This window comes from Otolemur garnettii, unplaced genomic scaffold, assembly GCF_000181295.1.
Source record: "Otolemur garnettii isolate 467f Iridium unplaced genomic scaffold, OtoGar3 scaffold00018, whole genome shotgun sequence".
In the NCBI taxonomy this organism is placed as follows: Eukaryota; Metazoa; Chordata; class Mammalia; order Primates; family Galagidae; genus Otolemur; species Otolemur garnettii.
The window spans coordinates 6637930-6650482 of NW_003852413.1; the positions used below are offsets into that span (position 1 = coordinate 6637930).

At 51.8% G+C, this 12553-nt stretch overlaps 2 protein-coding genes across 2 annotated transcripts; one reads left to right on the forward strand and one right to left on the reverse strand.

Annotated features, from left to right (window-relative positions):
• The first annotated feature begins 1604 nt into the window (after window positions 1–1604).
• Window positions 1605–5536, forward strand: MIF4GD (MIF4G domain containing). The gene is made up of 6 exons (XM_003786135.3): window positions 1605–1966; window positions 2659–2772; window positions 4030–4139; window positions 4312–4467; window positions 4553–4645; window positions 5149–5536. Exons 2-6 carry the CDS (start codon window positions 2691–2693, stop codon window positions 5374–5376), a joined length of 669 nt encoding a protein of 222 aa, XP_003786183.1. The 5' UTR covers window positions 1605–1966; window positions 2659–2690; the 3' UTR covers window positions 5377–5536.
• A 587-nt stretch (window positions 5537–6123) lies between these two features.
• Window positions 6124–10002, reverse strand: MRPS7 (mitochondrial ribosomal protein S7). Its single transcript, XM_003786136.3, has 5 exons — window positions 9624–10002; window positions 8879–9070; window positions 8700–8763; window positions 7540–7707; window positions 6124–6726 (listed from the first exon to the last, which is right to left on the reverse strand). The coding sequence occupies exons 1-5, from the start codon at window positions 9704–9706 to the stop codon at window positions 6505–6507; spliced, it is 729 nt and encodes a 242-aa protein (XP_003786184.1). The 5' UTR covers window positions 9707–10002; the 3' UTR covers window positions 6124–6504.
• Between the last annotated feature and the right edge of the window lie 2551 nt (window positions 10003–12553).

Below are 12553 nucleotides of genomic sequence, written 5' to 3' on the forward strand. Positions count from 1 at the left end.
CACAACGTCCGGCTGTTTTTTTGTTGTAGTTTGGCCGGGGCCAGGTTTGAACCCGTCACCCTTGGCATATGGGGCGGGTACCCTACCCACTGAGCCACAGGCACCGCCCAAGTTTGTCCTCTTTTACTTTTTTTTTTTTTGAGACAGCTTCACATAGAGTGGCATGGTGTCACATCTCACAGCAACCTCGAACTCTTGGGCTTAAGCAATTCTCTTGTCTTAGCCTCCCAAGTAACTGGGACTACAGGCGCCTGCCACACACCCGGCTATTTTTTTGTTGCAGTTGTCAGTGTTGTTTAGCAGGCCCAGGCTGGGATAGAACCCACCAGCCTTGGTGCATGTGGCCGGTGCTATGGTTCGCTTTTATTAGGTGCATTAGGCCTGTTCTCTTTTATTTTTTTGGTGCAGCTGAGAGTTCTCTTCCTTCTCCATTTTTGTTGACCACTCTGAGAGGTTTTTTTTTTTTTTTTTTTGAGACAGTCTTATTTTGTCACCCTTTTTCTTTTTTTTTTTTCTTTGAGACAAAGTCTCACTACGTTGCCTTCGGTAGAATGCCGCGGTGTCACAGCTCACAGCAACCTCAAACTTTTGCGAAGCAATTCTCTTGCCTCAGCCTCCCAAGTAGCTGGGACTACCGCCACACCGCCCAGCTATTTTTGTTGTTGTTGTTTAGCAATCTCGGGTCAGGTTCGAACCCGTCAGCCATGCACCCTAACCACTGAGCTATGGGTGCCAAGCCTATTTTATAACCCTTGGTAGAGTGCTGTGGCGTCATAGGTCACAGCAACCTCAAACTAGGGCTCTAGCAATTGCCTTGCCTTGGTCTCCCGATTAGCTGGGACTACAGGCGCCCACCACCACACCCAGCTAGTTTTTAGAGACAGGGTCTTTGCTCTGGCTCAGGGTGGTCTGAAACTACTGATCACAAGTGATCCTCCCGCCTTGGTCTCCCAGAGTGAGCCACCACGCCCACGCCAGCGCCTGGCCTTTCTCGTGGCTCTTTTAACGGGAGATAAGAACTTCAGCAGCACCAAGGGCCATAGCGGAAGCAGGGGGTGGCATTTCTTCCAACCTTATGGAAGCCCTTTTGCAACCAACTTGTCATCTCTCCCAGCCCCAGGCGTTAAGCTGCCAACTGGGCCTCTTTCTCTAGGACCGCCCCCAGATCTGAAACTTCTCTTGCCAGTGTTGTCCCAGTTGGAGGAGAAGGAGATCAAAGTTGATTCAGTCCTGGCTGACTCCTTTTCTTTCATTTGGTTGGGTGAGAGCGGAGGAACCGTATGGCGTGGGAGGAGCTGCCATCCTCCCAGATCGCGCTCTCTGAGGCTCCTCCGCAGCCGCGCGACCGGGTGGCACTTCCCTGAGCCCCGCAGAAGGCCAAGATGGGGACCCCAAGCAGGAACGAGGGCTTCACGCGGGCCAAGGAGCGGGTCCGGCCCAGCGCCCACGAACCGCTCTGGTCCCGGACTGGGCCAGGCTGCATTGAGTGAGGCGGGAGCAGTGGCGGCGGCGGCGGCGGCGGCGGGAGCAGTGTTGCGGAAGTGCTGCTTGGCCCACGCCTGGGGTTGTGGCTCCGGGGCGGGCCGTGCGCAGAGTCCCGGCAGGGGGCGCTGGCGAACCGGCTCACCCCGCGCAGCACTAGGAAGTGCACAGAGCGGCGGCGGCCCCGCGGCGCGCGCTCCCTGCCTACCCAGCGGCCCGGGCACGAGCCCGGCAGGTGGGTCGTAGTGCCTATGTAACCCTTGCTGCCCGCGGGACGCCGGACAGCCGGCTCTGCAGCCCGCCTGTGTCGCTAGGAAGGGCCTTCCAGGCGTTGGGGAGCTGCCGAGGTCTGGAAACCCCTCAGGTCTCCTCGGTTGGCCAGAGTGGGGACTCCAGCGAGTCCTACCTCTCGACGCATGGTCCCGCTCCTCGCTTTGGGAAGAAGGATCCGGAATACAGTTCAGAAACTAGGAGTCCCGACTGGGTAGGCCAGGGTTTCTGCCATTCGGGAGGCCAGTTTAACAAGTCCGTCCCAGCGAGAGGCTGCCGGGACCGTGGGAGTTCTGGCTCCGACCAACAGGGGCGGCAGATGGGCGCCCCCACCGCCACCCACGCGGGCTGGATTTTTAGGACTGAGACGGACTCTCCTAAAAGCCAGGAGGGAAGGTTGGGGAGAGGGGTGTGGGATCCAGCTGGGACAGAGCCGCGCAGTTTAGAGACCCGGGCCTGTCACTCATGCTGGGCCAGCGGTTTCCAGGCCCATTTATTTAGGCAACTCTAATTAATGTCCATCTATCCATACCTCCCAAATCTACCTTGGTGTCTGCTGGGAACAACTGTTGCCTCCTGCTGGGACTGGACGGTGAGCGTTCGTCCCTCATCTCTTTACTCTTGTGTAATCCCACAAGCGTGGGGATCCCTAAGCTGAGCAGCAGGTGGCCCGTTGGTGCCCAGACTCCGCCAGAAGCTGAGCTGGCCCAGCATGAGTGACAAGGCTGGGATCTCTTAAACTGCCACAGCTCTGTCCCAGCAGGTGGGCCCTCAGCCAACCACCAAATGCCCTGGGCCGCTGAGAAGTACCTATACCTGGCGCTGGCCAGCCCCACCCAGAGATTGCAGGACCAAGCTGGCTTTCTGCTGCACACCTGAGGCTGCTCCCTGCCCTCTTCTCCCCAGGTGCTGTCAGGAGGTGCTGGGGCTGGACCGTCATGGGGGAGCCAAGTAGAGAGGAATATAAAATCCAGTCTTTTGATGCAGAGACCCAGCAGTTGTTGAAGACAGCACTCAAAGGTGAGCCTGGAGTCTCTCTTGAGCAGAGGTCAGGAACTGTAGAAAAGGGCCTGTGTGGAGCATCCCTGGATGCCCGGCCTTCTCTTCTGTTCTGAGAATAGGCGTCAATGACATAACTCCTGAACTGGGAGACAAGCTGCATTTAGGCCAGTATCTGGGAGTGTGAATCATAGACTCACCTCACCGAATATAAAGCTCCCCCAACCCCTTTTTAAGTACCTGGAAGAGAACGTAGTTCCTGCCCTTTTTATTCATTTATTTTGAGACAGTCTTACTTTGTGGCCCTCAGTAGAGTGCTGTGGCATCACAGCTCCCAGCAACCTCGAACTCTTGGGGTCAAGCGATTCTCTTGCCTCAGCCTCCCAAGTAGCTGGGACTATAGGTGCCTGCCACAACACCTGGCTTTTTTTTTTTTTTTTTTAAGATTAGAGGTCTTGGCTTGGCGCCTGTGGCTCAACTGGCTAAGGCGCCAGCCACATACACCTAAGGTGGCGGGTTCGAATCCCCAGCCTGGGCCCGCCAAACAACAATGATGGCTGCAACCAAAAAATGGCCGGCGCTGTGGCAGGCACCTGTAGTCCCAGCTACTTGGGAGGCTGAGGCAGGAGACTTGCTTGAGCCCAGGAGTTGGAGGTTGCTGTGAGCTGTGAGGCCATGGCACTCTACCCAGGGGGTAGCTTGAGGCTCCGTCTCAAAAAAAAAAAGAGAAGAGGTCTTGCTCTGGCTTAGGCTGATCTGAAACTCCTGAGCTCAGGGCAATACATCCTCCTCTGCCTCCCAGAGTGCTAGGATTACAGGCCTGAGCCACTGGGCCTAGCCACAATTCTTGCCCTTTAAGCCCTTTATTTGAATTGCTAGTTTCAATGAAGCTGCAGCTTCCTCTCGATTGTGCAATGCTGCCTGCCTCCTTTGGGTCCGAGGATGGAGGATTCAACTTGATGAAGGAGCCACGTTCACTGTTCTGACCCAATGCCTTGTCACTAACACTTAAGACAGAAGTTTGTCGGTAGCTAACAATCTATGCCCATCATATGCCAAACTGAGCCTGTGGGTGAGGCCCTGCATGGCCTGCTCTGATTGGGCACCTAGAGGCAGCCATCTAGGGCAGCTCCTGTGCATGGTTTCCGTCCCGTCCCCTGTGCTTTCTCATCTCTGAATGTAGGCGTGTGATGGGAGAGCTCACATGCAAACAGCAGGTGGAAGCAAGTGTGATGATGACAAAGTAGCTCTAGAGTCTCCTCATATCTCTGCCTCTAGATCCAGGCGCTGTGGACTTGGAGAAAGTGGCCAATGTGATTGTGGACCATTCTCTGCAGGACTGTGTGTTCAGCAAGGAAGCAGGACGCATGTGCTACGCCATCATTCAGGTTGGGAGAGTGAAGGGAGCTGCTTTGAGGAAGATGCTTCAGAAGTGGGCAGAAGGCCTGGCCCACAGGACAGAGATATAAAGGGTCTAGCTCAAAGGCAAAGACAGACATAGGATGGGTGGGAGCACAAGGGAACTATCCTGGCCCTCACCTTCCTCTCCCTGGCTCACAGGCAGAGAGTAAACAAGCAGGCCAGAGTGTCTTCCGTCGTGGACTCCTCAACCGGCTACAGCAAGAATACCAGGCTCGGGAGCAGCTGAGAGCACGCTCCCTGCAGGGCTGGGTCTGCTATGTTACCTTTATCTGCAACATCTTTGACTACCTCAGGGTGAGGCTCCCCCACCCTGGGAGGCAGAGATGGACTGTTCCCCACAGCCACCAAGCCTGGTGCACTGACCCCTCTCCCCCTACAGGTGAACAACATGCCTATGATGGCCCTGGTGAACCCCGTCTATGACTGCCTCTTCCGGCTCGCCCAGCCTGACAGTCTGAGCAAAGAGGAGGAGGTGGGTGGGCCTGACACGGAAGGCCATTGTGGTGGGCAGTCTGGCTTAGCCCAGCATGCTAGCTCACCTTCCATGGAGGCCTTCAAGGACATCACTTCTGGGGCAAGAGTCTGGCGGGGGAATTTAAGGTCTGTCACAGTTCACAGGACAAGCTGCTAGGTCTGGAATTTACTTAAAACAGAGAACAGAAAACCTACTGCTCAGTAGTTTCCTTCCCAAGTAGGAAAACCAGTCTATGATAGGCATGGTGAGAGCCACAGCCAGCTGTGAAACCTAACCAGGGTCAGGGAGCATAGGGGAGGTAGAAAATTGGGGTGAAGCAGTTCAGAGACAGGCTTAAGTCTAGCCCCGCCAGACAAGTGCTCTTGGGCAAGTTTCTGAATTTGTCTCTTTCTATGTATGCGGTGGGTAACATTCACTGGGTGGTATAAGGATGAAGCAAGAAACTAGTGTAAAAGCAAGTGCTCAGTAAACTACTTCTGTGTAATTGGCTGCCCCTCCAGGTGGACTGCTTGGTACTGCAGCTGCACCGTGTTGGGGAGCAGCTAGAGAAGATGAATGGGCAGCGCATGGATGAGCTCTTTGTCCTGATCCGCGATGGTTTCCTTCTTCCAACTGGCCTCAGCTCCCTGGCTCAGCTGCTGCTGCTGGAGATCATTGAGTTCCGGGCGGCCGGCTGGAAGACGACCCCAGCTGCTCACAAGTATTACTACAGCGAGGTCTCAGACTAGCCTGGATACAGGCTTCCTCACCTGCAGCTGCCTTTCTATCCACCTCCCAAGCTTACAGTGGAATCTCTCTCTCCCAAAGACTTCCCCTTTCAGTCTTCCAGCATTTTCCCTTGTAGACTTCCTCAACTCTAGCGAGATATTCCCCACTTATGCTTTGGTTCTTTTTTTTTTTTTTTTTTTTGAGACAGAGCCTCAAGCTGTCCCCCTGGGTAGAGTGCTATGGCATCACAGCTCACAGCAACCTCCAAATCCTGGGCTCAAGCCAGTCTTCTGCTTCTGCCTCCCAAGTAGCTAGGACCACTGGCGCCCGCCATGACGCCGGGCTATTTTTTTTTTGGTAGCAGCCACCATTGTTGTTTGGTGGGCCCGGGCTGGATTCGAACCCGCCACCTTAGGTGTATGTGCCTGGCGCCTTAGCCACTTGAGCCACAGGCGCCAAGCCTATGCTGTGGTTTTGCCCTGACCCCTCCCCTCACCATTCAGGGTTGGGGAAGATGGTCCTGTCAGTCTCTCTCCCACCACCTCCTACCTTGGCCAGGCAGGGAAGGGCAACTCCTAACAACAGTTGCACTCTATAACCATTTTTACAACAGCTACCTTGGTGCCTCAGTTTCTCCATGTGTAAAATGGGTAACCATGGCCATTGGTGAGAGGCTTTAGCATGTGAAGGAGCAGAGGCACAGCACAAGTCACACTAGAAACTGCTTTTTACATATTTTGTACAAGGACCCACTTTGGAAACAAACATTTCCTCCAGTCAGTTTTAATGAACAAAAGTATTGTATCACATACTATACCAGGTCAGTGAACTTTCTAATAAATCTTTTCTGGTACTAAAACTGCTTCCTTTAAAGGCCCACTTTAAGCTGAAGGAAAAGATTGGGCCTTGACTTTCTCAGAGGAAATCCTCAAGTTGATACATTCTCTCTTAACAAGGTATGGAGCAGGTAGAACAAGTTCTAAACCTAAAGAAAGGATTATCAGACAATTCACATGCTGTTCCATCCCTCCTGTGAGGGCTGCCCACCTTTAAAAAAGGAACTATACATCCTTAGACCACAGGTATCTCTCAACGTGGCAGTGGCTCACACTTCTTTGCAGCAGAGGGCCCTGGGCTCTCTAGAACCTCTACCACCAGCGGTAGTGGGCCAGGGCACGGTTGGCCTCTGCCATCTTGTGCATATCGTGCTTCCTCTTGACCACAGGGCCCTTATTGTGAAAAGCCTCCAGCAGCTCATGTGACAGCTTCTCAGGCATCAGTGTTCGCCGGTGCTTCTTTTCCCGGCATTCAGTGATCATCCATTTCATGGCCAAGAAGCGGCGACGTCGGTCAGGTAGGGGCACAGGGACCTGGGTGAGACACAGGCAAGTTGGTCCAAGAGCCTGCCAGGGCTGGGGCCACCTGTCTCCACGCTCCCTGAGCTCTAAGGAGTGGTCATATGTTCCCTCTGGACCAGCCCTAGTAAGGTTTCTGAGGAAAGGGTCCCTTTTACCTTTGGATAAGCTCCATGCAGCAGATCTAAGACACATTCATTCAATAGACACTCATTAAACACTGGCCTCTTCCCTTCCTAAACTTGGTACTTGTCAAGTTAATGCAAGTACCAAATGTGAAAAGCCCATAAACTGGGGTGACATAGCCACCTCAGAACATAGGTACCAAGAATCATTTGCCAGGCCCTTGCTATGTGCCAGGTATCATGACAGACACTAGAAATGCAAACACTGAGAAAGTCCCTACCCTAATGGAGTTTATATTGAAAAAAGAAGAGAACCCACTTATGAAATGTAATTAAAGGCTATGAAAGAGATGCCAAGTTCACTTCAACAAACGGTGATGAAGCCTCATTCCCTGAGGACTAGCATACTAGATACTAGTGCATAAAAACAGTATAGAAGCAGTCTCTCACCAGGAGAACTTTATAGCTTAGGACACATAAGATGCCAGACAGATGGGCATACAGTGGGGTCCCAGGAAATGTCAGATACTTCTTTGCTGTCTTCCTTTCCCATCTTCTGCCTGAGATTTTTCACACTACAAGACTCTATTAGCAGATCTCTAGAGAGCTATCAATCTCAGGCCAACTCTAGGCTCTCCCACTCTCAAGCACCACCATCTTGTTTCACATGTGGGCAACCCTACTTTTTGCCCTGACAACTCACCTGGTAGAAGTGGCCACCCTTGAGAATGGGTACCAGCCCAATCACAGGCTCACAATTTTTTAGTGCTTGGTGAAAGATGGTGTAGGGGTTGCGTTCAATGGCTGCCTGTTCCTCTGCAGAAGCAGCATGGTACTTCTCAAATTGCTTCCTTTTCACAGCTTCCAGGGTCTGCAAAGAGATACTGTGGAAGAGGCCATTCAGGCTCCCAAAGGTTTTACTCAGCCCAGTTGGAACCTTGCTTTTTACTTCCACTATCTGGTTCTTCTATGGCAGTGCAGCTGTACCTTCAGCACATCCAAGTCAGTTTTTTTTTTTTTTTCACAGAACCAAGAGAGTTTTTTAAGTGCCTCCGTTTTTGCTAGACTAGGACTAAGACAATCCTAGACCAAGACTAGGATTGAGGTTTTTTAACAAGGTGAGGGTAGGAAGATGGTAATTTTTGACTTCTGCAGGACCTCATAAAAGCCCCCATGCAGGCTAGGCACCCTGTAAGCACAGTGGTTACTGTGCCAGCCACATACACTGAGGCTGGAGAGTTTGAACCCAGCCCAGGCCAGCTAAACAATGACAACTGCAACAAAAAATAGCCAGGCGTTGTGGCCAGCGCCTGTAGTCCCAGCTACTTGGGAAGCTGATGCAAGAGACTCGCTTAAGCCCGAGAGTTTGAGGTTGCTGTGAGCTGTGACGCCACGCCACTCTACTGAGGGTGACATAGTGAGACTCTGTCTCAAAAAAAATAAATAGGGCCCCCATGCTTGTAGTGAAACTAACTTTAAGGACAGGTATAAGATTCTATTTCCCGCTCGGCGCCTATAGCTCAACCAGCTAAGGCGCCAGCCACCTACACCTAAGGTGGCGGGTTCGAATCCCCAGCCCGGACCCGCCAAACAACAATGACGGCTGCAACCAAAAAATAGCCGGGCGTTGTGGCGGGCGCCTGTGGTCCCAGCTACTTGGGAGGCGGAGGCAGGAGACTCGCTTGAGCCCAGGAGTTGGAGGGTGCTGTGAGCTGTGATGCAATGGCACTCTACCCAGGGGGACAGCTTGAGGCTCTGTCTCAAAAAAAAAAAAAAAAAAAGAATCTATTTCCTCTTAAGCTAAACAAAGAACCATGAGCAAAGCCACAGGGAAAGAAATGACAGAAAGGAGGTACTGCTTACCTTTGTCATGAGGGATCTTGCCATCATTTTTTTTCCTCCTTTCATCATCATGTTGGTGAATTTACTTCAAGGAGAAAAGCAACATGCTTAGCTTTCCAAGGTTGCATCATGGAATCCTTACCACAGACCCTCCCAGAGATAGTCCCACTCCACGGAAAAAGCGTCTCTTGACATCTAACCTGATCACTGGGTCTTCAAAAACAGAGCTTGTTTTCGTGGCTGGAGCAGCTTTGATAAGTTGAGTCTTCTTGAGCTCCCGATCATACTTCTCCTCTTCAGTTAGCTCGGCCACAGGCTTGTGGAAATGTTCCTTGTCAATCTTGGGATCCCTATACTGCGGACCATAGCGACTCCACCGCACCTGGGTTACGCTGGGAGTGGGAAGAGGGGGAGGCAGGCAAAAGCTGACTACACAGTGGTGAATAAACTTGACTTAACAATAGGCACGTTTGCCAACAGGCAGATTGGGAAGAGCGGTGTGGGAACCGCTGGCTAAACCTGAACCCCTGAGCCGCAATTGTTGGCTCCTATTTCAAGAGACAAAAGGACCTCCCCGAAGAGGCCGGGAAAGTGTCCTCCTTGTCAAGTGGTAAAGGTAAGGATAGGCTCCTCGCCTATACGTCTCTCCCCCCACTTCCCGATACACTGGCGATCCCAGCTCTGAGCGCTTTAGCAGCGCCGCACGTTCAGTTCTGAGTTAGGGTTACCCTACATCAGTCAAACATCTTAAGCGAGGGGTTGTCATTAAGACTTATGAATGGCTCAAAGTCACGTAGTTAACAAGCTTGAATACAAACATCTCCTAGTCCCCAGGGCAATGCTCTTTCCAGGGCCCCACGCGGCCTGCCTGTGGTCCCCTAACTTCCCCGCAGGTCCCTCTGTGAATACTGAAGCGGCGCCTCTAACTGCAAGCCGCCCTCTCACCTCGGAAGCCGTAAGACAACACGCTGTAAGCCCAGCGCCAGGCACGACCATCCTCGCACAAAGCTCACTGCGGAGGCAGCCATCTGGGCAGGCCACGAGGACCCCAGGCGGACTGCCCGCGGCGCGCCTGAACAAGTGACAGGAGGCGGGTTAAAGAATCCAGAGTCCTAAATTTGCGTTTCACCCTTTTGATCTGGGCCTTACAGTATCCTACGTGGGTGGGGAGGTCCAAAGGGAGGAGCCAAAAGGAAACACTTGACCTCCCAATATCCGTCACAGTCTGGCGCAACCTTCGGTGGATCCACTCGCTTTCCTCAGGCCCCCATGCAAGCTCCTCCCCGGCTCGTCTCGTGCAGACTCTCGCGAGGTTTGAGGCCTCAGGGCCGGCCCGGGCGGCTGCAATATGGCGGAGACGGAAGGGGAGAGCCTGGAGTCTTGGCTGAGTGAGTAGCCGCGGCCGCTTCTGCCTGCCCTCGAGCCGTCTCTCTTCTCTCCCCCATTCCCCCTCCCTGGGCTCTGCAGCGGTGTCGCCCTGCGCCCGCGTCTGGGCTCTTCTCCGCTGCGAGGGTTCCGCTATCACGCCCCTTCCGGAGCAGGACGCCTTGGCTCTAGCCCGGCTTCAGCTCCCGCGCGCGCCAGCGTGAACTCGGGGTCCTATCGGGCCCCTCGCAGGCTCGGGGAAGGTGACAGCCAAGTTCTTCGAACTGACATGTATCGGTGCTTTGGGGAGACTGTGGTGCTGCCGTGCCGGGCGGTGACTCCGGGGCCCCTGCGTCCCAATCCCTGACGAAGGGAGAGAGGTCTTGATGGATTTGGGCTGAAGCGCCGGGAGTGGTGGGTGTTGCCAACGGTGTCTCGCAGTTTCGGAATTGTGTCCATGTATTGGAGAAGCCAGTGCTTCTCTCAGGCAAAATACTTGAAGGATAATTTTCCAAAGACAACAATGATAGAGAAACCTTTTTCCTACAGTGACCGAAACATAGCTAAACCGGTGTTGGGGACCCTTCTTCTCTTACTCTCACACACTTGAGTATCTTAATGAGTCGTCTGTTGATAACCTACTCTGAGTAAACCTGAGGAGCACGGGCTGAAGCTGCAATTATAAAGGCATATTGCTGTAATTGCTAATTCACATTTTAGGAAGGAAATACTGGGTTAGTCTTGTTAGCTGAGGAGTTAATGAAGGAACCTGCTTTCCTAAGCTAGAACTCTTGGAGGCCTTTTTAAGTGGAGTAAGAAATTCGACAAGATGAGAAAGCAAATAAGATGCCTAGGTAGTATCTTGTGCTGGGGTCTTGTAGGGCTTTCAGGGTCTTGGAGGTGAGGGCTGTTTCCTCATATGAAGAAGCCTCCGTCAGGAGGTTGAACATAGGCTTAAAGGGGAGCACATCCCAAAAGGGAGAACAAGATTACACTTGGAAAATCTGCGGTAGCAGGCAGGTCATAAACTACTGTATATATAGAACTGTTCTCCAAGGAGCCCAAAAGTACTCTGCAGACATTCATTAAATTTGTTGCCAAGTATCCTAGCAAAGCAGGTACTACTGCCTCAATTTTGTAAAAAGAGGACATCCTGATTCTGATCAAAGAACTTGTCTAGAACCACCCAACTGGATATACACACAGTGGAATTAGTTTTATTTGCAGGTATTAGTGGGGGATATTGGAACAATTTAAGTGATCGAAGCTCAATTTAACAGCCTGTATTTAGAGTTTTATTTTAAAGTAGGAGAGGGGCACACCTGTTTTTGAGGGAGTTGTGGAGAAGGTGAAGTGTGGGATAGTGTCTTTAGAGCTGAGATTGGCCTTTGATCTTTTCCCATGGTTAGAATTGCATTTGGAGTAGTGTTAAGAGCATTCTTTCATCCCTACCCTATGTTCACCTTCATAGCTCTAATGACTTAATGGTGTAAACTGTACCCACTTGGACCAACCAGTGCTTGGATGTTCTACACCTTCTTAGTCAAAGTCTTTGTTTACCTCCATGGTAAACCTCCCATGGTTTACCAGAATTGTTGCAGAAGTCTGCTTGGTCCAGAGTCTCAGGTCTCTCCCTTCTTTTGCCCAGTCTGTTCTGCATTCTGCTCCCACAAGCACACTTATGTTTAGTCAGCTCATTCTATTGCTGCCCCCATAATCTGGCCTTGGTTATTCCCTGCCTTTTTTTTCCCCCCTGTGGCTTCTTGATCCTTGGCCCACTAACACACATCCCTCTCCTTACCTGGAAGCTCAACTCTCCTTTGCTCAACTAAATGCTTCAAACCCATCTCTCAAAGAAAACCCTCAAAAAAACAAAAAACAAACCATCTCAGATTCTTCTTCCTCAGACTGTAATTTAATTACTTCATCCTTCTCTAAAAGAGTACTTGCTATGTGAGGTGTTATAAGAATTCGGAAATTGAAGCAGTCTTTGCCTTTAGTTGGATGGAGGTGATGCTGGACTGAATAAAACATTTTTATTTGTTTTTTTTTTTTGAGACAGTCTCACTTTGTTGCCCTGTGTAGAGTGCTGTGGCATCACAGCTCACAGCAACCTCCAACTCTTGGACTTAAGCAGTTCTCTTGCCTTAGCCTCCCAAGTAGCTGGGATTACATGTGCCTGCCACAACACCTGGCTATTTTTTGGTTGTAGTTGTCATTGTTGTTTTAGCAGGCTCTGGTTGGGTTTGAAACCACTAGCCCCAGTGCATGTGGCCAGCGCCCTAACCACTGAGCATGGGTGCTGAACCAGGACAAAACATTTTTAAATAAAATAAAGACACAGGCAAGGTAGGGATGGTGGTGTGCGGCTCTCGTCCCAGTTACTTGGAAGGCTAAGGCAGGATTGCTTGAGTCCAGGAGTTGGAGGCTGCAGTGAGCTATGATCATGCTACTGCATTCCAGCTTGGCAACAGAGCAAGACTCTGTCTCTTAAGAAAAGATACAGGCTC